The sequence below is a fragment of the Cyberlindnera jadinii genome (genome assembly GCF_001661405.1).
Source record: "Cyberlindnera jadinii NRRL Y-1542 unplaced genomic scaffold CYBJAscaffold_8, whole genome shotgun sequence".
Classification (NCBI taxonomy): Eukaryota; Fungi; Ascomycota; class Saccharomycetes; order Phaffomycetales; family Wickerhamomycetaceae; genus Williopsis; species Williopsis jadinii.
Window position 1 is genome coordinate 264,156 of NW_017963659.1, and position 25,581 is coordinate 289,736.

Here is a 25,581-nt window from a genome sequence, read left to right on the forward strand (position 1 = left end):
GCTTGCTTTGAAACACTTTCTTCTTGATTATTTTGTTTTCTCCTTCAGTTGGTGGTTTGATGAATTCAAAAGGACTGCCAATAGCCAATTTAATCAATTTTTTTTCTTTTTATCCCTTTTATTAGATTCAATGTAGTTGACCACGAAGTACATATTATGAGTAGCCTCTTTCCACATGTTAAACACATCGTACCATTAGTGCAAGATCTTTTCCAAAGAAAGACCATTTCCAGACCCGTTCGTAGTCTGACTATTTGGCTGTTGTTGAGATGGCGGTGGACCGTTTACAGCCGATAGTTGCTGCTGCGGTGGATTTGCTGGCCCTTTAGTTTCTGATGGTTGGTGATTTTCACCATGGTTTATTGGAGGCAATACAACCTGAGATTGAGGTGCACCATGTGGTAATTGAATTGGAGAGAAGTGAGATGGAGGTTGGTGGAAATGTTGTTGCTGAATTTGCTGTGGCTGCTGTTGCTCGGGTGGTGGTTGAAATTGAGGTTGTTGTTGTTGTTGCTGTTGTACACGAGCCGGTGATCCCTGAATAGGTCCTTGAGGTTGGGATGGGAAGAATTGAGATGGCGATTGATGGTTTGGTAAACCTTGCAGAGAATCAGTAGAAGAATGATGGTATTGAGGAGGACTCGTTTGGAAGGTCCCCATAGTCGGGCCATTGTGTAGAATTGATGGTGGTTGGTTCACAACGGGAGTGGAAACTTCGCTTCTTTGTGTAGAAAAAGCAACCTGTGAGAGTAACTCTACAGAATCTTCCCTTTGAGGTGTCACACTTCTAGATCCATAATCAGCTGGCGTAGTTGAAGCTCTAGATCTCTCTTGGGATCTTCTTTCACGCTCACGTTCTAACTCTTCTTTTCTCTTTTTCTCCTCCTCTTCTAATCTAAGTCTTTCCTCTATAAGTTTCTGTTTCTGGAGCTCTCTTTGTCTGGCCTTTTCTGCAGCTTCTTTCTCCTTCTGAAGCTTCTCCTCCTCTAATTTCTTTGCAACTTGTAATTCAATCTCTTCACGACACCACAAGCAGATGAATACCTCATCAGAATTTTTAACCAAATCCTGTCTCACTGCACGATCTTGACATTTGAGATGTTGCCATCTGTTGCATCTCTCACATTTGATCAGCTTGACACCATCATCGTAGTTCTTTTGTCTAGTACCACAATAGCAATCGAATAACCAGTCACCTTCTTCCAATTCTATTTCTTCATTCGATGATGGTTTATATTCTTCCAGCAATGCGGCTCTTCTACTTGTTGTTTGTCTTCTCAAACGTTCCTCTGCTTCGTGTTCCAAGAGTTTAACCTTCTGTTTATACCTTTTCAACAGTTTGGCTTTTGCCAATGCTTCCTGTTGACGAGCTTCCTCTTCTTGTTTCTTTTGCTTCTCGATCAACATCTGTTCCTCCTTTTCTTGCAATCTTGACGAGCGTTTTCTATGGCTAACGAGTTCATTCAATTGTTGTTCTCTCTTCCTCTTCAGGATCTTTTTTCTGTTATTTAAATCCTCATTTGCTAGATCATCGATGTGTTCTTTAATGTTCTTGAACAACGGTTTCAAATGAGAATTGTTCTTTATGGATTCCAAAAAGTCATGCAATTGATAGATTCCAATAGCAACACATTCCCATTCAAATTTTGGTTCAATGTCTTCAAAATCAACTTCTGGGTTCAGCATCTTGGCATACTTATACTTCTTCGGTATCTTGATCTCTGGGATCGACACCAAAGTGCGCTTATAAACCCTATTGTCACTCAAGAGGAAATAGCTCGTTTCACCATCGTCGAAGATCGGGTCGAATCTGAGTTCAATTGCACGATCATACTTGTCAACTTGTTTTCTAAATGCATCGTTATACTCAATGATCGATATGAGCTGGTAAATCACCTCAAATCTGTCCACAAGAGACAGGGTGTTGTACTCAACCGGTTCGTCCTCTGTACCCAGTAACAGCGTCAAGTCACCCAACAGGAATCTAGCCCTAAAGCTGAAGTCGTCCATGGTGACTTTAGTACCCAATAGCAAGGCAGCCATATTTGTAACCATCTTAGTGGTCACTGAAGGTTCAGTCAAGCCCACCAATTCTTCCTCGACGATCTATTCAAAGTTAGTACTTATTACACTGATCACGATGGGAAAAGCACTCACGTCGATTGTGAAGGGATCATTAGCCATTTTGATCGCACCACGGAAGAAAGTGATCCACTGAATGCAGTAGGCATAACGCCAGTCATTACGGAGATCCTTCAACTGTGCTTGATATGTTTCCTGCTCCAAGGCCAAATGCGTTGGAGTCTTCAACAACTGCGACTTGATCTCCTCACTCACAAACCTCAGCTTGTGAGCTGGGTGGTTCTCAGCAGCAGGCGTTGAGGTTCTCGATCTCGATTTCGCCATTCTCCGTCTTGTCTTCTCCAGCTGCTCAACCCTTATTTATGACTGAGAGCAGATGATCCTGAGCCGCTGTGTTGTTGTTGTAGCTCTTTTCGTTGTTGATGTTTTTGCTTCGAACTTTGCAAAGGAGAACTTTGCGGACGAAAACACAGCGCAAAAAGTAGACCAGAAGCGCCAAAGAAGAAACAAAACCGACATTTTAGCGAAAACGCGCTCCAAGAAAACACAAAAAGGGCAGCGGCGGTGGCGCGTGCGCGCGCGCGCGCTCGCTCTCGCACGGGGGAAAAATTTCGTTTGCTTAATAAGTGCTTACATAATCAGGGGTAGCTGTGGGAGTGCCCCTACCAAGTGGTTTATCGGATAGAACGACACCACGATTTTTGCCCACAGGCTGTGTGGGAGAGGGAAAGCGAGGAGCCTAACTGCAGCGACAGTTGCCCCATCCCTCTATTCCCATTGGAAAAGAACAACAACAACAGCAGCTAAGAACAGATCAATTGGACTGTTCTCTATTCTGTTTCTTTTTTCTTGCTTGCGCTGACGCATATCCCCATTTTCACTGCTAATTGGAAACACATAGGCTTATCCGATTGCTAAAATTAGTGACAATTGATTCGTTCTGCCGTTCCATTGACACTGTCCCTTTTTTGCTTTTCCACTGCCTGGTGTTTTTGGGCCTGTTTGCCGCTTGCTTTGAATTCTCACCGCCCACTGAGATTTAGAAAACACACACAAAAACGATCCTTTGAACGGGAGCGTTGGACAGAAAGAAAACAAACAAACAAGCAAACAAACACACAAAAGCGTCCTTTGGCGTCTCCTTTCCCCTTTGTTGAGTGTAATTGGCTGGATATTAAGGTACTCAGAACTACAAAATGGAGGGAAACTTTGGCGTAGATCCGCAAGACCAGGTGTTTCAACAGTCCGGTGTGCTGCCAAAGGTTCGTTCCGCCACGAACAGATCCTCGTCTTCTGTTTCAAAGAGAAGCCAGCAGACAATGGCGGTTCCCGCTACACCAAGGATGTTGAGGAACACTAGCGCGGCAAGCGCTCAACAGCAGCCGCAAGTACAACAACAGGGCTCTTTATCGAGCCATGCGATGGGTCAGCACGAAGAGGTTGCTCAGCAGCAACAGGGCCATCTCAGGTCGAACTCTGAGGTTGACAGCGTCAAGGCTCAACAGCAGCAGCAGTACACGGGAGCACCGAACGTTCCTTCTCCATTGGCAACAAATGGGCACCAGAAGAGTGCGTTCCGTTCGCCTACGAGGTTACAACCCATAGATACAATGTCGCATCATAGACAGAACTCACAGTCTGCAACGACCCCAACTAGGCTGTTGCCGCCAGCGAGTGTTGAACAACAACAGCAGCAACAACAACAACAACAGCAGCAGCAGCAGCAGCAGCAGCAAACACCTTCACGGTCCGTCAGTCAGAGAAAGAAACACACTGGTACTCAACAGCCTGTGCAATTCCATCGTCGCTCCATAGGTGAATGGGACTTCATCAAAACCGTAGGTGCAGGCTCAATGGGAAAGGTCAAGTTGGCCAAGCATAGACGAACCAACGAGGTTTGCGCAATCAAAATTGTGACAAGAGCTTCGAAGCTGTACGAGAGAAACCACATGAATGATTTACCCCCAAATTCGTCTCAGGAGAGGCTACAGAGACAAAAAGAGTATAAAAAGGAGTTGGAGAGGGATCGCAGAACAATCAGAGAATCTTCATTGGGTAAGATCCTATACCATCCTTTTATCTGCCGTTTGTTTGAGGTTAAAGTAATGTCAAATCATTTCTACATGCTATTTGAATACGTCTCTGGTGGTCAGATGTTGGATTACATTGTTTCACATGGTTCTTTGAAAGAACGCCACGCTAGAAAATTTGCCAGAGGTATTGGATCCGCATTAGATTACCTCCACAAGAATAACGTTGTGCATAGAGATTTAAAGATTGAAAACATTATGATTTCAAAAAGTGGAGATATCAAACTCATCGATTTTGGATTGTCAAATATGTACTCAAATGATTCTCTCTTGAAGACTTATTGTGGTTCTCTATACTTTGCGGCACCAGAATTATTATCTGCCCACCCTTATATCGGTCCAGAGATTGACGTTTGGTCATTTGGTATTGTCTTGTACGTTTTGGTCTGTGGTAAGGTACCATTCGATGATCAAAGCGTTTCCGTGTTGCATGAGATGATTAAGAAGGGTAAGGTAGAGTATCCTTCATTTCTCTCCTCGGAAGTGATATCGTTATTATCGAGAATGCTCGTTGTCAATCCTAACAAAAGAGCTCATCTTTCAGAAGTTCTTTCACATCCTTGGATGACAAAGGGTTTTGAAGGACCACCGGCATCTTTTGTTCCGCACAGAGTACCACTTACCTTGCCGTTGGACCAAGATGTTGTAGATGAGATAGTACGTCTTGAGTTTGGACAAAATGGAGAACAAGTGATGGATGATTTGACACGGATAATATCCTCAAGATATTATCAAGACTCTGTATTGAATTGGAGATCGAATTCTCAACATTTAGATTCCCAGGAGGGCATGAACATTAACCCAACGATGGGATTCCACCCACTGATTTCTATTTATTACCTTGTTGATGAAATGTTACAGAGGAAGAAGACAAGAGATTCTGTACTGGATATCCCAACTGCAAACGTTCAACAAAGTGAAGAGCAGAAGGAGTATGTTACCCCACAGATTACTCAACAAGCTACCTTTTCTGGCGATAAAGCAGAAGGTGAATTATCAACACCAACTCCACTTCCTGAACTCACATTCCCTGAGGCTGCTCATACAACCCCAACACATACCACTTCTCCAATGACATTGCGTGATGACCATATAGAGGATGAAGATGTATTTGTCCAACAGCAGGTTAAGAAGGATGAATCAGGAAAGGGATTGAACTCTCTATTGCGAAAGTTCAGTCAACGCAGAGCCCACTCCATGAAACGTCCACAAGGTTACCAACAGTCCAATTCACACTCGCAATCAAATTCTATCAGTATGAATGATGCACCTTCTTATCATACTAAACAGTTCCTGGAACCAGAATATGGTAATCCTCGCCGTGTTGGAAGTGTAAAAATCTCTAAGACCTCACTGAAAGGTGAGGATGATACCAAACCGAAGAATCCAAAGACCCATACTAGAGCAGTGTCTGCATACGCGGGTCCATCATCTTTGGTTGATAATGAAATTCCTCCACTTCCAAAGCAATCAATTGTTGGTACATCTACCGAAAAGAAGTACCATCCAACTGCTAGGGCGAAATCTGTTGGTCATGCTCGTCGTGAGGATTACAAATTTGGCGGGGATGAAGAAGAGAAGACCCCATTGCCTACCGATATTAATGACGACGCATTCTTTGATGATATTACCCTCGATGATTTCAATGGAGATACACCAAATGTTCGGAAAACACAAACGACTCAGAGCAATCACGTTCCAGATCACGAATTGACGGAGAAGGAGATCATGGACCAAGCTTCGAAAGCTCCACCAGGATCGATGCCTTCTATTGAGCACCCAAGGTCCTTGTTCTTGAAGGGATTCTTTTCTGTCCAAACGACTTCAACCAAGCCACTTCCAGTTATCCGTGCTGATATCATCTCGGTGTTGACTAAACTCGGTGTTCAATTTACCGAAGTGCGCGGTGGATTCGTCTGCGTACACACTCCTTCTATTGGTGGACCTATGAATCTATCACCAGCTTCTGATGTTACTCCTGCAATCACTATTACTCATAGTAATGAAGATGATATTGTGGAAGAGCAGGATAATGGTCTGATGAGACAGCAATCATCTGGCGGTGCTTCCACAGAACAGAGAACTATAACGCACGACAGTGGATCCGCTGGTGAGAGTGACCAAAACTCAAACTCTGGATCGTACAAGAATCACAGACGTAAGTTTTCCATCGGAGGTTCCATCTTGGGTTACAAACGCAAGCAATCCATTGGTGGTCCAGCAATCCCACCTACACCTGTTGCTACGATCAAGTATCAAAATGTTGCCTCACCAACTGCACACCATGGACAAGGCGATTTTGACTCCTCTGCGTCTCTAAACTCTAGCAGTGGTGGAAACCCTGATAGTATGATATTCTCAAGTGGAATTGAGCAAACCCCAAGATCTCGCACCGTTTCAAACGCTGTGAAATCCGAGTTGAATGATGAACCAACGACACAAAGATCGACACAACATAGTTCCTCAGTACAAGGTCGTACGCCGTTGAAATTTGAAATTCATCTAGTGAAGGTTCCATTGGTTGGTCTATTTGGTGTACATTTCAAGAAAGTTTCTGGTAACACATGGATGTACAAGGCACTCGCTGGTCAGATATTAAACGAGTTGAATTTGTAAAGGAAACAAGGAGGTTTCTACGATAAAAGAACTTGAACTCAGTTTTCGTTTATAGCTTGATGCTTGTAATAAGAAGTTTTGACAATTGTATAGTATTTATTTATAAACTATGTATTATTCTCAAGACTATCTCAACGCCTTGGCTATCACCACCTATAAAAGTTCAAGCAAATCCAAAAAAAAAGATAAGCTGAATGCCCCACGTGGGGCTCGAACCCACAACCGTACGATTAAGAGTCGTAAGCGCTACCGATTGCGCCAGCGAGGCAATTGCTTGAAAACGAAGATCTCGGTGTTTGGTATTTTCTGCAGCGCTGTTACGAGCACTTGTGTAAGTTTGGTAGGCACCACATTAATTAGATCTTTCTAGAAAGATTTCGAAAACGTCTTCAACATTATAAATGTTTTCAACACTTTTCCAACCGTTGTTGTTTGTGATTTACTCTTACAAGTAGCCAAGATGGTTGTCAATAATCCTAACAACTGGCACTGGGTCGATAAGAACTGCATTGGGTGGGCCCGTGAATACTTCAGGGAAAACATTGTCGGGTTGAAAGGTGAATCAGACGACAATTCCACCGTGGCAACTGTTACAAGTGTTACGTCAGTTGAAGGAGATGTAGTTGTTTCCCAGCGTAAAGGAAAGATCATTAGTTTGTTTGATGTGAAGCTGGTGTTGAGCTATGAGGGAAAAGTTGATGACGTTGATGCTAAGGGGACCATTACAGTCCCAGAAGTTGCATATGACACCGAAGAAGATGAGTACCAATTTGACATCTCTGTGTTTTCTGAATCGAGCTCCAACATAAAGATCAGGGACGTTGTCAGACAAAAGATTGTTCCACAGTTGAGAAAGGTCCTTGTGCAATTTGGCAAGGATTTGATGATTACACATGGGTCTGATATCCAGGTATCGTCTGATAAAGTCACATCTCAATTCACCAAGGCAAACCAAGAGGAGAGTCTTCAGTTCGAATCTGCCAAGAAGACTGAGATTGAAAAACCAACGATAGCCACAGCTAAAACAACTATAGCTTCTGCTACAACCACACCGACTGGCTCATCTCATGTTCCACAATACAATACATCAACTTTACACTTTGAGCCAGTTTTCAACACAACTGCAGAACAGATCTACCTCACATTCTTGGAGAAGAACAGAATTGGTGCGTGGACCCGTTCCAACCCAGAATTCGAAGGCGACATGCTAAAGGAAGGCTCCGAGTTCCAACTGTTCGGAGGCGGTGTCTCTGGTAAAATCACAAAGCTGGTACCTAATGAAAAGATTGAACAGGAATGGAGATTGAGAGATTGGAAAACAGGTCACCATGCAACCCTCACAATCGACTTCCACCAAGGTGATTCAGATACAAAACTCGATGTCTTGTTCAAAGGAATTCCCGTTGGCGAGGAGGATGCTGTCCAAGGGAACTTCGAGGACTACTACGTCAGATCAATCAAGATCACATTTGGATTTGGTGCAGTTCTATAAGATTAGCTCTCCATAGAAGTATATCGCTGTATTGAAAACATACATCCGTACACCCAAACATCCGTACACTAATACATCCGTACACCGCTATTCATCGATCCCGTTTACGCCTAATTTTTCTTTCGGAACTTTCTCGAAAGTGTTAAAATTTGCATGTGATTTTCCACAATGCGTCTCTCTCGCTTCAAAACCTTTTCCCGAGACAGGCCAGAAGGGAACTCACTAGAAATCTACAAACTACGCCAACAAGATCCTCAGAGTGTTGATCCACTGTGTCATTGTCTCTGTTCTCCGTATATTTGGTACTTTTCCCCCTTCCACATTGTGTTGGAATATACTCTTGTTTGGTTGTAAGGCAAGCTGCGCGGGGCTCCCACGTTGACACATTTTTCAACATTGGAATCCAACACTAGGTCTATTGCACTTTCTCAGCATCAGATTCAGTCTGTTCAAGAATACATGTACCCAAGAATATGGACCAAAGACCAGAGTCACCACGTACTCCACCACCGTTCTTCAACTTTTCCCCGGATTTGAAGAACTATAGGGCATTTCTTAAGTCCCCCAATGCTGTGGTGGATAGCGATGCTAGCAAGTTTGCCCTCTCAGAGATGGACTTCGAGTCAGCATACGCTTTACTGACAACCACACCTGACTTTCAAATACCCACAACCCCAGGTGCGAATCAGCTTCCTCCACTGGGTCAGGAGATGGACTTCAAAGAGACCTTTCTCCCAAATAAGCCACCCAGTCCAAATGTTCTACCTTCAGTGGTACCCAATTGGCAATTTGATATCGGCCAACCTTCACCTAAATACCATGAGCTTTTGTCAGTCAACGAGACAAATGCGCTGGAAACTTCTTGGATAGTATCATTGACGTTCCAGCCAGGAATAAGCAGAATGGTGAGGCCGCAACAGGCAATAAAAGGCTTTTCCAAACAGCATTTCCATCGATCTCGGAGGAAGAATCGTTGGCACAGCAGGATAACGTTGGACTTGGACTGGCACTTCAGCAACCTTTGGAAACATCTGATGATACAACCAATGTTTCTTCTGCATACATCAATCCTTATGGTAGCGAATACGTTGAAACACAGCCATCATCGGTATCTGGGACTCCACAGCCCGTTGTTAAGAAGCAGAGGAAGAAGAGGAAAAACTTGTTAACAGAAGATCAGAAGAAGTTACACCACACAACGAGTGAAAAGAGACGTAGAGGACAGATCAAAGAAAGCTTTGATCAACTTGTGAGTTTATTACCTTTGATAGATTCCACCGAGAAGAAATCAAAAAGTAAAAGTGTTGTACTGGAGACAGCAGGTAATGAAATCGACAAATTGATAAGGATAAACCAAGAGCTCAAGAAACTATTGAATGGTTCCGCTACAACGTCCTGAATTCACTAATAGATTAATATGCATTGGTATTAGTGTTTTAACTGTTTTAATATTGATGAAGTCATGCATACAATGTGCAATAACGATCCCAAAGTAGTATCATAGAAAGCAATTAGGATGGGAGCGTAACACGAAACACAGCCAAGTGTGTAGTGAAATATATATATAAATAGCGGGGCCCTTCTAAGATCAAGGGTTCATAAAATGGTCATTTATGTCAATGTTGAGACCAGACGCAAGGTTTGTTGTGGTCATTGAAGGCAATCCACCACCGAGGAAGTCCAGCATCATATGCATACCACCACCTCCGCTATAGTCATCAACATCTGCTGGTAACACCTTCGAAACACCTTCCAAGAACCATACTTTATCCTTCATCTCTGTGGTGAATCCTCTGAGAAGAGAATAATAACTTCTCATGATTCTCATTGCTGATAGATCTCCAGACATTAAAAGAACCAGAAAGGTTTTATCCAGTAGTGCTGGAAATGCAAAGATCCGTAGAATGAAGTCTGATTTGTATTTCTCGTGGTTTAACTTATCCAAATAAGCCAACGTAATCAGATAAGGCGAGTCGTACTCCACGGGGTACAAATCAGCAATGGAGTCGTCAAAGCATACCAGATCAGATATCGACCCATTCTTATCGTTTATGATGTCACCCAAATCGCTCAAGTCCACGCTGATGAATTTATAGAAACGAGACGTTACCGGCAAGGGCCAGACAGCGGTGAGAATAGTAGCAGCGCCCTTGACGTGGAAGATCCAGGCCGAGGCCGGAAGAGACGTCGGTGATAATGAAGATGGTAACGATGCATTAGCCAACGAGTCCATAATCAAAATGAGAGCTGATGCAACTAGTGCATCTGTGTTGTTACCAGAGATTTCTAACACTGCTTCACGAAGCAACCGAAGTGCTTCGCCCCTGTGATGTGTGACATGTTTTTCAAAATGCTTCTCAGTCCTTGAAAGATGAGTAGCAGAGAATGCCAATATCGAATGCATCAAAAAGGGGAATTCAAATGCAAGATTTGGAATATCTTCAATCCATATCCTTTCTTCAGATATCCCTGCCGTGGTGATCGTTGGTGCAACAACTCGTGTGTAGTGGTACATCAACCTCAAGTCAACAATGTTCAGCCCAGTGGACGATGCATATGGTATACCAGAGGAAGATGGCAGACTAGTGGTGAAGTCCTGGCCACTGGTCATTGGTTGATGCATTGATAGAGGTGAAGGAGCTGAAGTCGGTGACATCGTTGGTTGCGGTGAAATTGTAGGGTTGTTGGTGATTGAATCCAGATTTACCGACAGAGTATTGTCATTAGCTGGCTCGTTAGCTGAAGTTGATGAGAGTGCATTTGTTGCGCTTAAAAGCTGGCTCAGCTGACCACCATTGATAAGTTGTCCTAGTTGACCTCCGAGTTGGCCTAATTGGCTCAATTGACCCAACTGGCCTAGCTGCCCGAGATGGCCAAGTTGTTCAAGATTTCCCAGCTGGCCTATTTGGCCTATTTGGCCCAGCTGGCCCAACATTGATGATATTCCAGGCGGTGGTGGCACCGCAGAGGGCGATTTCACGCTGAAAGTAGGTAGCCCGTTCTGTTCCATCAGCCGCTCTAACTTAGCAGTGCCTTGCTCCATGAAGCTCTTGGTGATTGGAGCACCGGGGCTCTCCGTCACAATGTCCGGAGGCTTTGGCGTAGAATCTGTAGCCGCTGCGGTGATGGATGACGCTGACTGCTTTCTGGGTATCGATGATTTGCGGGAAGGCGGCGACTGCGAGCTCTTTGGCGGTTGATGTTGAATCTTCTCTGCCAAAAGATACGTACATTCAATGCCCATATTCTTGCACTTCACACAGATCGGCTTCCCTTCGTCGCACTTCACACGTCTTCTCTTACACGTATCGCATCCCAGCTTGGACTTGTTGTGGAATTTCCTCTTCCCAGTGGATGTTCTGCTCACCTTCTTGCCGTCTTTTTCAATCAGGTCCGGCCTCGAGCCGCTGCTTCGGCGCCTCTCCAGGCCATCGCCATTGGCATCCATCTCCATCATCACTGTGTCTTTCATAGTACAAAACAATAGTGCCCACACTCACTCTCCCAACCTGAAAGAAAACACACAACTTTCAAACACCGGAAAAGAACAGCAGACAGCTATCTTCACCAACTTGTTCCTCGGAACCGCACTTGTGGATCAAAACCTCACCAGATGGCGCTCTTGAACCGTCTCCAAGCGTGTCACCAAACGTAGCTGCGAAACTACAACAACAGGCCTCCCAGTACAGAAAAAAAGAAACCAAAACAGAAGATGGTGCGATGTTTTCGGTCACGTGGTTGGACTCTCCGCTGGCTCTCTCCAAACAACAACACAATTACAACGTTCAATGAGGATCCGTCCAGTTGAATCGACGTTTCCCTTTGGGCTGCTGAGGAGCTTGTTGATTTGTTTGGGTTCGCAAACCGTTTGGGGGTTGTTTATAGGGGAAACGATGCTGAAGAGAAAGCGGATGAGTCTTAAACGAGCGAGTTTTCCCGCGTTCAGCCCCTAAACGAATTGCGCGTTTCTGTTTTCGCAGTTTCGCAGTTTCGCAGTTTTGCGCTGGTTGCGGCTGCGTGTTCGTTTAGCGGAGCGAGATTTGCACAAGGCAAACAGCTAAACGACGCGAGATGCCCTTGGGCACACCCGGACACCAGCGGTGATTGCGAGCAGTGCATCTACACTGTTTTACAGATATGAATACGCCTTTTATGTACTATAAAGATAGTCTCGAGGTTAGTGGTCGTGTGGGTCCTCCTTGACAGGCTCAGGATCGACTGTGATCATCGTGTCAATTCTGAGGATCGCAATGCACGCCTCCAAGGCCGACTTCAAGGACTTGATCTTGGACATTGTTGGCTCAAGGACACCGGCTTTGGCCTCGTCGACAACTTTGCCCTTGATGAGATCCAACCCGTAGTTTCTGTAGTTCTTTCTCTTGACATCCGTTGGCAGAGCAGACTGGCTAGCACTGTGGTACGATCTCAACTTGGCGATCAAATCGGATGCATCTTTGGCTGCGTTCGAAGCCAATGTCTTTGGAATGGTCAAGAGCGCACTCGCAAACTCTGCAATTGGTAATTGCTCACGAGAGCCCACTGTAGTGGCAAAGTTCTCCAAATAGATGTTCAGGGCAACTTCAACAGCACCACCACCTGGTACAACATTGCCAGACTCCAACGTTCTCTTGATCACACAAAGCGAATCGTGCAATGATCTCTCCATCTCATCCAACGTGTAGTCGTTTGGACCTCTGAGGATGATCGACGAGGATGAGTGAGCTTTGGTTCCCTTGATAAGGATACACTCATCGTCAGAAATTCTCTCCTGTACAACTTCTTCTGCATAACCCAGGTAACTGGATTCGAAAGTTTCATCACCTTCCAAATTCGACAAGTTACTCAAGAAAGTGGCGCCTGTAGCTCTTGCGATTCTTCTCAAATCTTCCTTCTTACAACGTCTTACAGCCATGACCCCTGCTTCGACAAACTCCTTCAAACACAAATCGTCAATACCCTTCGTCGTCAAAACAACGTTTGCACCTGCAGCTATTATCTTTTTAATTCTCTCCAATACAATCCCATATTCTCTCTTACGAATTTCCTCCAATTGCTCTGGATCATCAATGTTTATCTGAACTCCCAAAGCCATCTTGGCCTTCTGTAAGTTGATATCCAAGCATGCAATCTTTGCATTTGAGATTTTCTTCAACATGGCTTGGGAAGCAACAGTACAGTTCAGCGCATAGCCAGCAACGAGTTGAGATTCAGTGGACGACTTACCATGTGCTTTAAGGATGTTGACTGCCTTGACAGGGTACTTCACCTCACCTTTACCATTTTGGGTCTTCACTGCCAACATGGAGTCAACTGCCAATTTGGAAAAGAAATCCGAGTCGGCACCAATGATCTTTGACGACATCGAGGTCTTTGCGATGTTGATGATGGTTTCTTTACCCAAACTACTAACAGGCTGTGACAAAACGTCATTGATGTACTTTGTAGCCTCTCTCAGTGCAACTCTATAACCTGTGATGATCGTTGTAGGATGAATCTGATTCTTGACAAGTTCATTGGCTCTCTTCAACAGTTCTGCCGCAATGATCACAACAGATGTTGTTCCGTCTCCAACTTCTCTATCTTGTTGTTGTGCTAGGTCAACGAGAATCTTACCAGCTGGATGCTGTACATCAAGCAAACTCAAGATTGTAGCACCGTCATTCGTGACAACGACATCACCAATGTCATCCACAAGCATCTTATCAAGACCAACTGGACCCAATGAAGATTTGACAACATTGGCCACGGCCTGTGCCGCCAATACGTTTTGGTTACGGATATCCTCACCGCTCACCTTTTCACCACCAAGAACTAGACTAGATGTTAGTAACGTGAAATCTTTCAGAGAAATGCATCAACAAAGATGATTCAATACATACACAGCGTGTCTGAACGAGAAGGGCCGAATACCTGAGCCATTTTCTTTGAACAATTTGGTTACTTAGTGCTGATGGGCCTTAACAGGTTGAGCTCGATGGATGAGTTTTCTGTGTTTGTGTATTTTTTTTCGTTGTTTTTCTCGCCATCGAGCACAACAACACGCCCGTGAGTTTGAATTAGTTAGTGCTGAAATTTACGCTCAAGGTATTTGGCTGAGCCACATAGTTAAGCTAGGCAGGGCGGTCTGAAATTTACGCTGCTACTTCCGAGCTCAAAGGAGAAAAACAAGGAGGAAAAGTGTTCATTTTTTGTACTGGTGTTATATTGAAGGCACTCTCTATTTGTTTGAGATACCATCCACTTATAGAGGCATATTGAGCGAAGCTAAGCAACGAGAAGCGTATAGAAACGGAACCTGGATTGGAAGACTGATGGGGAATGGAATTGGACGGCAGAAATTTGGGTAATTGGGTTGGTGGTGACATCACAGAGAAACCAACATCACTGGTAGTAAAACTGTAGTATTAGCAGTAATCGTCGTTGCAATAGCACTGCTGTGCCCCTGTGAATAATGTTAGAGAAAGGGTTGCGTAGTAGTAATAGTTAAAAAGAGAGAAGGTTCTAAATTATGACGTTGAAATTGTTCAAAGGATTACACACTTCTTCTTTCTCTTTGTCTGGACAGCTTCTGGCTCTAGGGCCGCCACTATGGCCTCATCAAAGACATTCTTCAAGCCTCTTTGCGTCAGTGCAGAGCACTCCACGTATTTCACTGCGCCAAGCTGTCTTGCGAGTTTCTCACCTTCCTCTGGTCTTATTGGAGCAGCGTTTTGTCTCTTCAATCTTTCAATGATGATTGGATCGTCTCTCAAATCAACTTGGGTTCCAACAATGATGGCAGGGACACCTGGCGCGTGGTGGTGGATCTCTGGGAACCACTTCTCCTTCACGTTTTCAAAAGACGAAGGTGACGTGACGGAAAAGCACACCAAGAATACATCTGTTGACGGATAACTCAATGGACGCAAACGGTCATAGTCCTCCTGTCCGGCGGTATCAAACAATCCAAACGTATAAGGCTCATCTCCAATCATCACAGTGACCGCATAGTTGTCAAACACCGTTGGCACGTAATCAGCAGGGAACTTGTTTGTGGTGTACGATATAAGAAGACATGTCTGGTGGTTTTTGTTGGTCAGTTTCATGCTCAGCCAAAGGGGGAGGGGGTTGGAGCCAAAGATTAGAAATCCCAAACAAATGGATCCAATTCGTTCACATATAAAAGAAAAGAACTCACCTTTCCGACAGCACCATCACCCACGACAACACACTTGATCGTTTGCATTTTTTATAACCTTCTTAGCTTATATTTATGTGTGTGTATGTGTGTGTTTCACTGCTTTTATTGTTTTCAGTACTTTGAGATTGAGAGCTGTTCTTTTTTTGTCGTTCTCTGTAATCAGCGGGCGAGAAAAACCACAAAAGCGAGACGAAAAACAAACGGAAAACGAAAAAAATTAAAACGAAAACAGCTGTTTTTGCCTTACCCTTTATGAAATTTCGCGGTGAATTTGCACGAGAAGAGTTTCCCCCTTTGGCGAAATTAATTTTGTGGTTTAATTATTTTCGCAACGCCGACGTGTTTTTGGTGATATTTTATAAGTCCGATTTTTCTTTGTTTGTTTATTTATTTTCGTCCCTTTGTTTGTATTGAGCACATTCTCAACGCCTTAAGCTGTAAGAGTTTAGTTGAATCAGCTCCTTTTTCGCTTAGCTACGCCATTCCAACTGTATCTATCGGCATGTGAATTCCGCATAGATGCTATACCAAACTAATTCCTTTGGGAACAGAGAGATCCTCCTACATAAAACGCACGTCTTATCCTCGGTCTGGGTGCGTGTCGCTTTCGAAAGACAAGAGCGCTTCTCAAACCTCTGCTGTGCAGTGACATCCACACCCGGTGGCACAGAGATCGGATTGTTTCCACCAATCGCACGCACATCTCATGTGAAGAGAATGGCCACATTTTGGGCATATGTACACGCCTCTGGTCATCTTCATTCCGCAGTAAACACAGTTCTTCGCAATGTACTGGTATAACTTATCGGTGATAAGCCCATGGCTCCCCGCTGCTGTCGTGTCCTCCCAGCTGATCTTTCCCCTGTGTGAGTCCGTAACAGGTATTGATAACGTATAGTTGAATTTTAGGAGCTCAGTACGGCGCAAGACATGGCCCCAAGTGTACAGAATGTTCGCGTACTCGTCACGATACCTGTTGTACCTCCCATCCTCCGGATCTATGAGGGATATCCCAAACGTCTCTTCAGAATACCCCATCTCGATTTCGTTGAACATTTCAACTTTTACATTGAGATGAGGAGCACCCCGAATATCGGTGCAAACACTGGGGCTTCTAGAAAATGGGAAACGATAGTGTGAATCAGAATAGTTTGAGCCTGTGCCAGTATCGCTCATCGACGCCAGACGATAGTTTCTAAAAGATCCGATTTCCACACTAGGCGACTGGGTGTTCTCGTCTTGTTTGGAGAACAGAGAAGGGTACAGAATGCAGCTCATCATTGCAAGCATTTGCACGTTTTGAAGCTTCTCGTAGTACTCCATCATCTCCTGTATCAACCAAGTCCGACCAAATGGATGTACTCCCCAGTAGAAATTCTTGTTCAAAATGAATGATAACACCATCCAGGAATCGTATAAGTCAGTGTATCCATATCTGGCACACACATTAGCATTGTGCAATGCCAATTCATCTGGGGGTGCTCCGGTGATGGAATACTCCTCTGCTAGCTCCATCTTTGCGGGTATAAGATCTTGGAAATCGAAGATTGCAACAATGTTCTTGTCAATAACGTTCGACGTGTTGTTTGACTTCTCAGTCGGTAATGAATCATGGTATTGATAATTTTGGATCTTGAAAACTCCAGGCAATCTGTTCCTCGTGTCCTTTTGTAAAATGTCGTTCCAATCATCGTTTAAACTGTCATCACTTAACTGGTCATCGTCGTATATAACTTTGTTGCTGAATCCACCCTGATCAAATTTAAGGGTCTTCTGTGACTTATTCTGTTGCTTTGGTATGAAAAAACATACGAGTTGTCCAGTTTTAGTCCATGATGCTCCACATCCTTTAGGAATTGGAGTACTGTCAAAAGTTGTCGCCTTGCCCAATATAGATGATCTCATTGGGATTAATTCGTCTTCTTCATCCTCATCACTCGATTCAACACTTGACTGTAAAGACTCAAATCCGTCATCCATCTTGAGATCGTCATCTGAAACATCCCCGGTGTCAATGTCATACAAGTTATCCAAATCGATCTTTTCACCCATCAGGAATCTCAAACATGGTTCTAATGAGAATCTGTTCACCTCTGAATATTTAGAAGAGATTTCCGTTAAATGAGCTAAAATTTCTTGCCTTTTATCGTTGGAAAGCTCTCGATTCTCTTCAATGCTGAAAATTGGAGGTTTGCTAGGATACTCTCTTGGAAATTTGAACTCTACTCTCATGAAAACCAGGCTATCATTGTCACCACTAGACCATGGTCCATTCAACGAAAACACTAGAGTACCAGTGGAGACTGAAATCTTTTCAAACTTAACCTTGGGGAACTTATGTCCAACAACACTTACTTCCTCCCCGAGATTTCCAGGTGAGCTGTCAACTATTAAACTGTTTGGATTCTGGGTTTGCAAAGGTGGTGCAAAGGCTGATCTTCCAATTCTCACACCAGATATCCAATTGAGGTGATCGTCAGTACTTCTTCCCCCGCTTACACCACGACTGGATACGAATGTATCCTTTGTCTTGTTCAACGTGAGTTCACTCTCTTTAACCCCTGGCTCCTCGCTATAAGTTCTATAGTCATAAGGTTCCAGGTCCATCGCACCACCTCGGTGGAAGTCCAATTTGTCGTACAGTTCGTTGTCCAAGCTCCAAAGCCTTAAATCGCAGTCTTTTGACCAAGTCACAAGTTGATATTCCCTATCGTCAATTCCATTACTAGAGTACCTCTTTCTCCAAAGAAAGTCCGTCACTCTGTCTGAATGGCCTTTAAACACTTGGCAAGCATCTAAATTGGACTCTCCTTCCAACTCTGAGTGATTGGTGAGGTAAATTGCGTTCGATCCTCCTCTCAACGGCATGATAGCACAGCCATGTCCAAAGGGTAAATGTCTAGCTCTCCAAACCGGGAACCCCGTATGAATGACGCTCTTTGCAGTGGTCAAATCTTCTGACAAGTCCCAGAACTTTACAGTTCCATCGTTAGAAGAACTGACAATCTTGTTCTCGTGTGTCCTGCTGAAATCAACACTGTTTATCTTTCTATGGTGGGCATCAATTTTATGTAGCGGTTTGATGTTGTTTCTCAAATCCCATACGTAGAAGTAATGGTCATGTGATGAAGATAGTATGTTTGGATTCTGGAAGTTCCACTTCACTTGGGAAGCACCTGCCCTCCAGTCTGCCACTGAGTAGAAAGGTCTCTTTGGCTGACGGGTATCCCAACCAAGGACAAACGTATCAACAGAGCAGGTAGCTAAAAGATCAGGATGGTTAGGATGGAAGTTGATGTCAGTTATGGCACGAGTATGGCCGTGCAGCACGTGCTCTATAGCGTTATCGGCTTTTCTAGCCAAGTTCCACACTGTAGCTTTCTGATTTGATGTTGAGATAACCCACGCAGGTTTTGAAGCATGTGGCGACCATTGAACGTCAGCAACTTCCCACGAGGTCAAGTGGTGCAGCCATCTTGGTGGTTTAAAGGGGTCGTCGAGGTCGACAACGTATAATCCTCGGCGCCTGGTGGTTGTTAGTACTTCATTCAATCTCATCCTATGGAAGACTCACCCTGCTAGAACAACATCTCGACCGCTCGGGCTAATAGAAACAGCGCCAACGCCGCCATCGACCCTCAGCGATAGGGAGTTCCCAAAGGTTATGGAATCATATGGGTTGGCCTTATCCTTATTTGCCATTGTATAATGCCGCCATGAAACTATCACTGTCTCGTTGTTTATAGCTGCTCTATATGGGAACCTATGGAAAAAACTGAAAATTAGGGATGGAGCGCAATGGTCACAACATCGCCAGTTTACGAAGCGTGTATCAGATACAGAGATATCATCAATTATTCAATAGATGGTTCAATATAGCGAGAAATAAATAGTATGTCGTATAGAGCATAACAACCTGTATATAGTAATCCGAATTAAAATAAAACCCCATAAGTTCCCTGCAAAATGGGAACAAAGCAAAAAAAAATCAAAGAGAATTAAAAATCTAATGTCATTAGCAGTTTCGTCAATGGACATTTCTGGTCCATGGTATTTGTCTTGGTTTTGCTCTTCTGTCATGTTGGATAGCATTTCATTGACTGGCGAGCCATCTTGAGTTGCACCATCCCTTGACAACAAATTGTGTTCCTTTGCCCAACACGCCACGGGGACCCAAGTCCCCATTACGTTCGTCTTCAAACTTGACCCATGGTTTCTTAGCATTTGTCGCCTTCAACGACGTCATAGAGCCCGTGCAGTTCTTATCCACTTGGATGTACTCCGGCGCATGTTCAAAGGCTGGGTCTTCACGTGGGGGTAGGACCACACAGCTCCACAAGCGCTGGCGAACAACAAGAGCAAATTCACGGTCTGAGCCTCTGAAATATGCTGGGTCCTCCAGGAAGCGATTCTCCTCGTCCTGTGAGATTTCTGGTAGCAAGTTGTTCTCCCTTGCGGATGCCTCATGCGCATAAAGTCTCAAGAACTTGGAGTTGATTCTGGCCTCACGGGCCCTATGCACAGTGATACTGTCGCTTGAGGACGACGGCTGAGAGGTCACATTGTACGTCTCCAGTTCCTGTGTGAAATTGTCCTCAAGGAGACGTAGTGGATGTCTGTCATCTGTTAAGCGCGGTTGGATTCCAAACAGCAAATCGTTACTCTTGTGTGTGACCGTTGATGTTGAGTTCGTCAAGGACTTGATGGAGCGTGTGAGGTTGGACACAAACGACGCCCTCTTCGTTAGCGAAGGCTCCGCTTCCCTGGTGCTCAACGGCATTATGAGCTGCACTTTCGACGAGACGAAGAACTCCTCCTCGACATCGTCCATGCAGCTAATGGGGCATTCCAAAGGGTGCGACTCACACGACTCCATCTCGGAGCTGGAAACTGTGAACAGTGAGCTCGAGCAGCTTATGGCCGACGAGTTCACAGTGTCATTTGAAGACACGCTGTGGTCTCTTAGGCATAGCTGTGAACATTTCCGCTGGTCTAATATGCTCTGTAGCGACGGCGTCGTTGAGCTTGTTGTATTGGCTGCTGTGATGCCAGCGCCTTGGCTCTTCGCGGGAATCGGTATCGCAAAGGGCTCGGTAGAGCTATCCTCTAAGAGTATCGTGGATACCTGAACAACCATCTCTCCTCGTTTCTAATTCCGTTATGATGTTAACAAGCACCAAGTATTCATACACTTGCTGACTGTGATAATAAAGACAGAGACTTTAAAGGAGATTCCAAACTTCTCCTTCAACAACAAATCTCCCACTTCTTGGGGAGCCGCAAGAGACAAGCGTTTGCTCTTATAAAATAAACCCGTATCGTGTTAAGCTTCCTGTTCTGTGTCGATGACCTGAACTGGCAACCGCACAGGTGGTTTGCGCAGCAGTGCCGATCCATATTTCTTTTTCCTTCTCGTTTCAGAAATAGTTTCCAGTAAGCCGCCGGCCAGGAATCAACGAAGTTTGTGCGTGGCGGATTTCGATATCCGTGGCACATTTGGCGGTGTTGGACCTCCTATGTTTTAAAGCGGGAAATGTGTTGTAGGATGGAGGAGTAGCAGCTGAAGTGGTGGATGACTTGTTTTTACAGTGGGAATTGTTGCTGTCCTTGTAAAGAGGGCGAGAAGTTCTTTGCCACCAATCATAGACCAGTTAAAGAGAGCCGATCGAGCAATGGGCTATGCTTGGAGCCGTTGGGGCTGCTTACACAGAGCGTTGGCATGCTCAGCGTGCCACTGTGTTTAGCACAACGTATTCAGGAATGTGTGTTGGCCTACGGAGCATAGACGTGCCGTATGTGTAACTCATTACATGTTCCGAAGTTGTGCACTTTCAACGGAGAACTCACTTCTCGAAGACGGCTGAGCGCGCCTCAGCTGCTTATGCGCGGAATATGTTTCCCTTCCTATTTAACCTCCACCAACTTTCCGAGATCTCTGGGCTGGTGATTTCGATACACACACGCACAGAGCGTCTGAGCACTGGCCTGGCCTGCCCGGAGTTCTCAAGTTGAGAACTCCGTGTCTGTGTTGTGTGTGTTTTTGGTGGGCCAGGGGGGAAACACGGCAAGGGGGTTGTTGCCTTTAGGGGGAAGGTTAAAGCCATGTACAAAGATTCTCGTGGCATGCACCTTCCAGGTTAAGTACAGACCTTACAAGGACTCTGTGCAAATCGATTAAACGTCGCAGCAGGTCTAAAAACCAAAGAAGCTCTGCGCATCTGTCACATTAATATTGGGTGATATTACCAGTGTCAAATATATGGGTTTGCATCATCTCAGGAGATGACAGTGTGAATTATGAAATGGTTTTGAGTTTACTCGACACTCGGTGTTCTCCACAGTGATACAGACACCTGTCCAGATTGCCGCCTCTAAATTTCAAACGACTGCCTTTCGGATTCGTGTGGCGCTTACCTACTAAAAGGCACAGAACTACTGGCTTTGGTTTCTTGGTGGCTCACCGGAACCACAGCTTCCATTGGAGAATTTACCCCAGCCCTCATTGGTTTTAATTACCTCACGTTATGTCCATGAAGATACTGGTCACAACACTTGTCCATCAATTGAGATCAAACTGTGACAGAGGTCTGTGATGATTACACTAAAAGTCTGTGATTGCAATATATCATTCTTCATGCGACGTACAACACAGTAGCGCTAAAGTATGATTTGTTGCACTTCAATCATAAGGGGGTGTCTAGGTGTGGTTTTACCTTTCAGGCATTTGGCAATCTTTCCATTTGGAGTAATTCGAATCTTTCCGTTTTGGGTAGTTCTCAGTCTTTTTTTTTTCGAAATTTCGGATCACTTTGCTCTAAGGTCATTCAAATTTGCTAGGCATTAGCTAGAATGTCCAACTTAGTGACATACACATCAGTATCCTACATGCTTCTTTCATGTATCCTTTTCAATTGAAATCACAATTCTTAGATCGAGCCTGGAGACTACAAAAAGAGCTTACACAGGTCTTACTGATTTGGGTAACATTTAGGGGAAAATCACTTGAATTCCGAAAATTTCATCCCCTTCACCCCTCACACCCGGACACCTTACTTTCTAAAGCGGCCGTTTGGACTTTTTTGCAGGAAACACCCCGCCTGAATGATCTAGGCTCTTTCAATTGGCCACAACATCCATTTGCGTTGGGGAATCATGTAGCTGATAGCGCCAAAAGTAAGGGATTCTGCATAGGGGCTTATCAGACAACATAGCAATCAATTTCGGTTATTCCCCTGATAAGAGCGCAAACAAACACATATATAATCTCTCCTTCAGATCCAAAGGCTCAGAACACGATAACATGACGTCGGCAAGCAATCACAATTCAACCAAGCGGTTGTGGCCGAAGTAGTATCTCCATGGATTCATGACGATAAACTCATATCCAAATAGTACGAAAAGCAACATTGTATCAATCCACATGGTCTCCTTTATTGACTTATCCTTAAGACCCCATGTGAGTCCGAATATCAGCGCACCAATAGGGACTCTGAAGCCTATTCGCCAAAATTTGGACACCTGGTGGAAGCCTGGATCAGTCCTGTCAAGATCCATTGCTGCTATCACTGTTAGTGCGCACAGCGCAACGAAAATGCCCACATGGTAGTAGAATAAGACGCCGTATTCCTCCGGTTCCAGATAGTTCACATGTATCTTTGACAGATCAGCTCCAGCATCTCCAACAATAAGCAAGGCCCCAATGACAAAGAAGTGCGAATAGATATAAACCATCGATGTGGTTGGTGAATTGCGCAATGCGTGAGTTGCTTTTCTTGAACCATCCTTGTGAGAATAGAGAGCCATGAATAAAACGGCATTGATCAACAAGCTGATACCCTTTGATAACCTGTCGTTCCATCCAACGGACAGGGGAGACTCGGCGTTTATCGAGTACACAAACTCACCAATGGCAATGACGTAGAACGAGTGGAAACGTTCATCCTCATGTTCGATGTTCAAAGCTGTTGAATACTCCAGTTTTAACAACCGCTTAAACCATGGATGTACGCTAATTCCATACTGTAGCTGTTCCACAAGAAGCCAGATCAGCGCAAATACGCCTCTGTACCCAAACGTTGGAATGAGAAAGATGAAGTACCAGCATCCACTAGTAAACAGTACACAGCAAGCGTAGATTCTCATCTGTGTTCGGTGTTCTTTGACCCATATTGAATAAAACAACAGTATCAGCGCAAATGAAAATCCAGCACTTGTATAGCTGATAACAACAGCTAACCATGCGCTTGTGTTGTTGACGTCATCCAAAGCTTCGCAATTGTTGTCGTAGATGAGCAACAGCACCAGCTCCCATACGACAAAGACCATTTGTAACAAGTCTTCGTTGTAATAATAGTTCATGAACTCCTTCAATGATGACCAAATCATCCAAGCAGGTGCAAACAACAATATGTACTTAGCAGCTGAGGCCCATGAGTGTGATGCAACTGCACTCGATGCTAGATTTGCAGCAACACCAACATACACCAAGTCGATAAACAACTCCATGATACTTGAAGACCGTTCATGTTTTGTTCTGTACAACACACCGTTGTAGAAGAAATTCAAGGCATAAGGTGTTGTGAAGTATGGATTCCTCTCAGGAGGTTCAATGAACTTGACCGAGACGTCTCCATACTTTGAGATGAACTCTGCCACTTCGGCGTTATCTTTGAAAATTCCCTGCGGATCCAACCCCTCGGAGTCAACCTCAACGTTTGCGGGCTCACCAGCGCTGCGCTGTTCCTGTGAGAATGGATAGGGCACGCTACTTGAAGTCATAGTGTACGCTTCTTTTCTCAATTGACTGGTTTCCCAAGTGGGCTCGCCGGTCCTTTTATATACTTGCACATTGCTACATCGTGGGCTTCAAACTTTGATCATCGTCACAATTCTAACCCACTATGCGTCAAAGTGTGCATACACCTTGCTGGGTTATGCACATGCTTCACAATTCCACAAAACGCATTGCAATGTATCTATACTACTCAAAACTGCTTTTAAAAATATACGAGAATTGCAATTAAAACCTCCTGCTCGCTTGACGATACTAATCAATGAGCCGTAAAGCCACCAGAAGCGTAGATTGTTTGACCAGTGATCCAGTGACCCTCAGTAACCAAGAATCTCACAATTGGAACAATGTCCTCAACCTCTGTCAAACGGCCACCTAGACCCATGGTCTTAAAGAAAGCCACGGATTCATCAGTCTCTTGACCGTAGAGAAATGGTGTGTCCATTGGACCTGGTGCAACACAGTTGACGTTCACGCCCTTTGAGTGCAACTCCTTTGACGATGTTTTGGTAAAGTACTCAACAGGTGCCTTTGCACCTTGGTAAATACCATAACCATCGCAGTAAGCAGCCAAGAGGGATGTCACCAACATAACGATTGAGCCTCCATCGTTGATATACTGGGACGCAAACTTCAAGAACTGGAATGAAGCCTTTGAATTGATGTCAAACATGGTGTCGTACTCTGCCGTAGTGACTTTTGCAATTGGCTTCTTCAAAACCATACCAGCATTGTTAATGGCAATATCAACGCCGCCAAATTTGGCCTTGGCCTCCTCAAACAGCTTTTTAGCATCCTCCTCCTTAGCCAAATCACCTTGAACGGCAATTGAGTCAACGCCGTACTCTGACTTCAAACTCTCGATCAGGCTTGAGGCTTGAGACTGTTCAGAATCAGAGTGGAAGGCAATCACAATGTTTGCACCGAGCCTTGCCAGCTCCTTAACAGTCTCAGCACCGAGGTTCTTCGTACCACCAGTGACAATTGCAGTTTTTCCTTCAAGAGAAATGTTCAATGGAGCCATGATTGTAGATATTATAGTGTTTTTCGTTATCGGTACCAAATACTTTCAATTCAATTCCATCGTCAATGGAAGATGTTTGATCCCCTTTTATAATTTTTCTCACACCCATGAACTGCACTCATTATCAAAATCCACAGCTTCCGCTAATGCAAAGGAGTCCATAATAGGACAGTGGCCACCCGTCTATGACAACCCAAATGTTAACCCCTTTGTTTTGCGTTTCCTTCACCTATAAAACTCCACAAACTTCAACCTCAAATGGAAGCAATTTTGGGTCTATGCATGAATGTGCATCCGCGATTCTTC

General features: G+C 44.5%; 11 protein-coding genes and 1 non-coding gene across 12 annotated transcripts; 3 read left to right on the forward strand and 9 right to left on the reverse strand.

The window, feature by feature from the left end:
* Positions 1-1,873: 1,873 nt before the first annotated feature.
* CYBJADRAFT_168108 (uncharacterized protein) lies at positions 1,874-2,567 on the reverse strand (the record flags this gene model as incomplete). Its single annotated transcript, XM_020215213.1, has 1 exon — positions 1,874-2,567. A coding segment is annotated over exon 1 (296 nt), but the record flags the coding sequence as incomplete, so codon positions are not given.
* A 294-nt stretch (positions 2,568-2,861) lies between these two features.
* On the forward strand, positions 2,862-6,882 carry CYBJADRAFT_140196 (KIN1/KIN2 family serine/threonine-protein kinase). Its single transcript, XM_020213175.1, has 2 exons — positions 2,862-3,614; positions 3,804-6,882. The coding sequence occupies exons 1-2, from the start codon at positions 3,279-3,281 to the stop codon at positions 6,786-6,788; spliced, it is 3,321 nt and encodes a 1,106-aa protein (XP_020070079.1). The 5' UTR covers positions 2,862-3,278; the 3' UTR covers positions 6,789-6,882.
* A 101-nt stretch (positions 6,883-6,983) lies between these two features.
* Positions 6,984-7,056, reverse strand: CYBJADRAFT_t111. Its single transcript has one exon. It is a non-coding gene; the product is annotated as a tRNA-Lys (tRNA).
* Positions 7,057-7,211: 155 nt separating this feature from the next.
* AHA1 (Aha1p) lies at positions 7,212-8,345 on the forward strand. The gene has a single exon (XM_020215214.1). The coding sequence runs from the start codon at positions 7,249-7,251 to the stop codon at positions 8,278-8,280; it is 1,032 nt and encodes a 343-aa protein (XP_020070080.1). The 5' UTR covers positions 7,212-7,248; the 3' UTR covers positions 8,281-8,345.
* Positions 8,346-8,466: 121 nt separating this feature from the next.
* Positions 8,467-9,676, forward strand: CYBJADRAFT_168110 (uncharacterized protein). Its single transcript, XM_020215215.1, has one exon. It carries the CDS (start codon positions 8,754-8,756, stop codon positions 9,447-9,449), a length of 696 nt encoding a protein of 231 aa, XP_020070081.1. The 5' UTR covers positions 8,467-8,753; the 3' UTR covers positions 9,450-9,676.
* Positions 9,677-9,694: 18 nt separating this feature from the next.
* UPC2 (Upc2p) lies at positions 9,695-12,243 on the reverse strand. Its single transcript, XM_020215216.1, has one exon. The coding sequence runs from the start codon at positions 11,750-11,752 to the stop codon at positions 9,869-9,871; it is 1,884 nt and encodes a 627-aa protein (XP_020070082.1). The 5' UTR covers positions 11,753-12,243; the 3' UTR covers positions 9,695-9,868.
* Positions 12,244-12,401: 158 nt separating this feature from the next.
* On the reverse strand, positions 12,402-14,239 carry TCP1 (chaperonin-containing T-complex alpha subunit TCP1). Its single transcript, XM_020217376.1, has 2 exons — positions 14,160-14,239; positions 12,402-14,091 (listed from the first exon to the last, which is right to left on the reverse strand). The coding sequence occupies exons 1-2, from the start codon at positions 14,197-14,199 to the stop codon at positions 12,458-12,460; spliced, it is 1,674 nt and encodes a 557-aa protein (XP_020070083.1). The 5' UTR covers positions 14,200-14,239; the 3' UTR covers positions 12,402-12,457.
* Positions 14,240-14,804: 565 nt separating this feature from the next.
* Positions 14,805-15,505, reverse strand: CDC42 (Rho family GTPase CDC42; the record flags this gene model as incomplete). The annotated part of the gene is made up of 2 exons (XM_020213727.1): positions 14,805-15,338; positions 15,458-15,505. 2 exons carry the CDS (start codon positions 15,503-15,505, stop codon positions 14,805-14,807), a joined length of 582 nt encoding a protein of 193 aa, XP_020070084.1.
* Positions 15,506-16,087: 582 nt separating this feature from the next.
* Positions 16,088-19,162, reverse strand: MTC5 (Mtc5p; the record flags this gene model as incomplete). The annotated part of the gene is made up of 2 exons (XM_020212744.1): positions 16,088-18,986; positions 19,035-19,162. 2 exons carry the CDS (start codon positions 19,160-19,162, stop codon positions 16,088-16,090), a joined length of 3,027 nt encoding a protein of 1,008 aa, XP_020070085.1.
* Positions 19,163-19,553: 391 nt separating this feature from the next.
* On the reverse strand, positions 19,554-20,597 carry GIS3 (Gis3p; the record flags this gene model as incomplete). Its single annotated transcript, XM_020216478.1, has 1 exon — positions 19,554-20,597. One exon carries the CDS (start codon positions 20,595-20,597, stop codon positions 19,554-19,556), a length of 1,044 nt encoding a protein of 347 aa, XP_020070086.1.
* Positions 20,598-22,418: 1,821 nt separating this feature from the next.
* Positions 22,419-23,672, reverse strand: CYBJADRAFT_168114 (uncharacterized protein). The gene has a single exon (XM_020215217.1). It carries the CDS (start codon positions 23,600-23,602, stop codon positions 22,778-22,780), a length of 825 nt encoding a protein of 274 aa, XP_020070087.1. The 5' UTR covers positions 23,603-23,672; the 3' UTR covers positions 22,419-22,777.
* An 838-nt stretch (positions 23,673-24,510) lies between these two features.
* CYBJADRAFT_194398 (short chain dehydrogenase) lies at positions 24,511-25,376 on the reverse strand (the record flags this gene model as incomplete). The annotated part of the gene is made up of 1 exon (XM_020217522.1): positions 24,511-25,376. The coding sequence occupies exon 1, from the start codon at positions 25,273-25,275 to the stop codon at positions 24,511-24,513; it is 765 nt and encodes a 254-aa protein (XP_020070088.1). The 5' UTR covers positions 25,276-25,376.
* Between the last annotated feature and the right edge of the window lie 205 nt (positions 25,377-25,581).

Bases quoted from the DNA above. Each gene is read 5' to 3' on its own strand.
- CYBJADRAFT_140196 (XM_020213175.1), top strand. From the start codon at position 3,279: ATGGAGGGAAACTTTGGCGTAGATCCGCAAGACCAGGTGTTTCAACAG. The intron at 3,615-3,803 runs GTTCCTTCTCCA...CAGCAGCAGCAG, and splicing joins AGTACACGGGAGCACCGAAC to CAGCAGCAGCAGCAAACACC.
- AHA1 (XM_020215214.1), top strand. From the start codon at position 7,249: ATGGTTGTCAATAATCCTAACAACTGGCACTGGGTCGATAAGAACTGC.
- CYBJADRAFT_168110 (XM_020215215.1), top strand. From the start codon at position 8,754: ATGGACCAAAGACCAGAGTCACCACGTACTCCACCACCGTTCTTCAAC.
- UPC2 (XM_020215216.1), bottom strand. From the start codon at position 11,752: ATGAAAGACACAGTGATGATGGAGATGGATGCCAATGGCGATGGCCTG.
- TCP1 (XM_020217376.1), bottom strand. From the start codon at position 14,199: ATGGCTCAGGTATTCGGCCCTTCTCGTTCAGACACGCTGT. The intron at 14,092-14,159 runs GTATGTATTGAA...CATCTAGTCTAG, and splicing joins TTCTCGTTCAGACACGCTGT to TTCTTGGTGGTGAAAAGGTG.
- CYBJADRAFT_168114 (XM_020215217.1), bottom strand. From the start codon at position 23,602: ATGAGAATCTACGCTTGCTGTGTACTGTTTACTAGTGGATGCTGGTAC.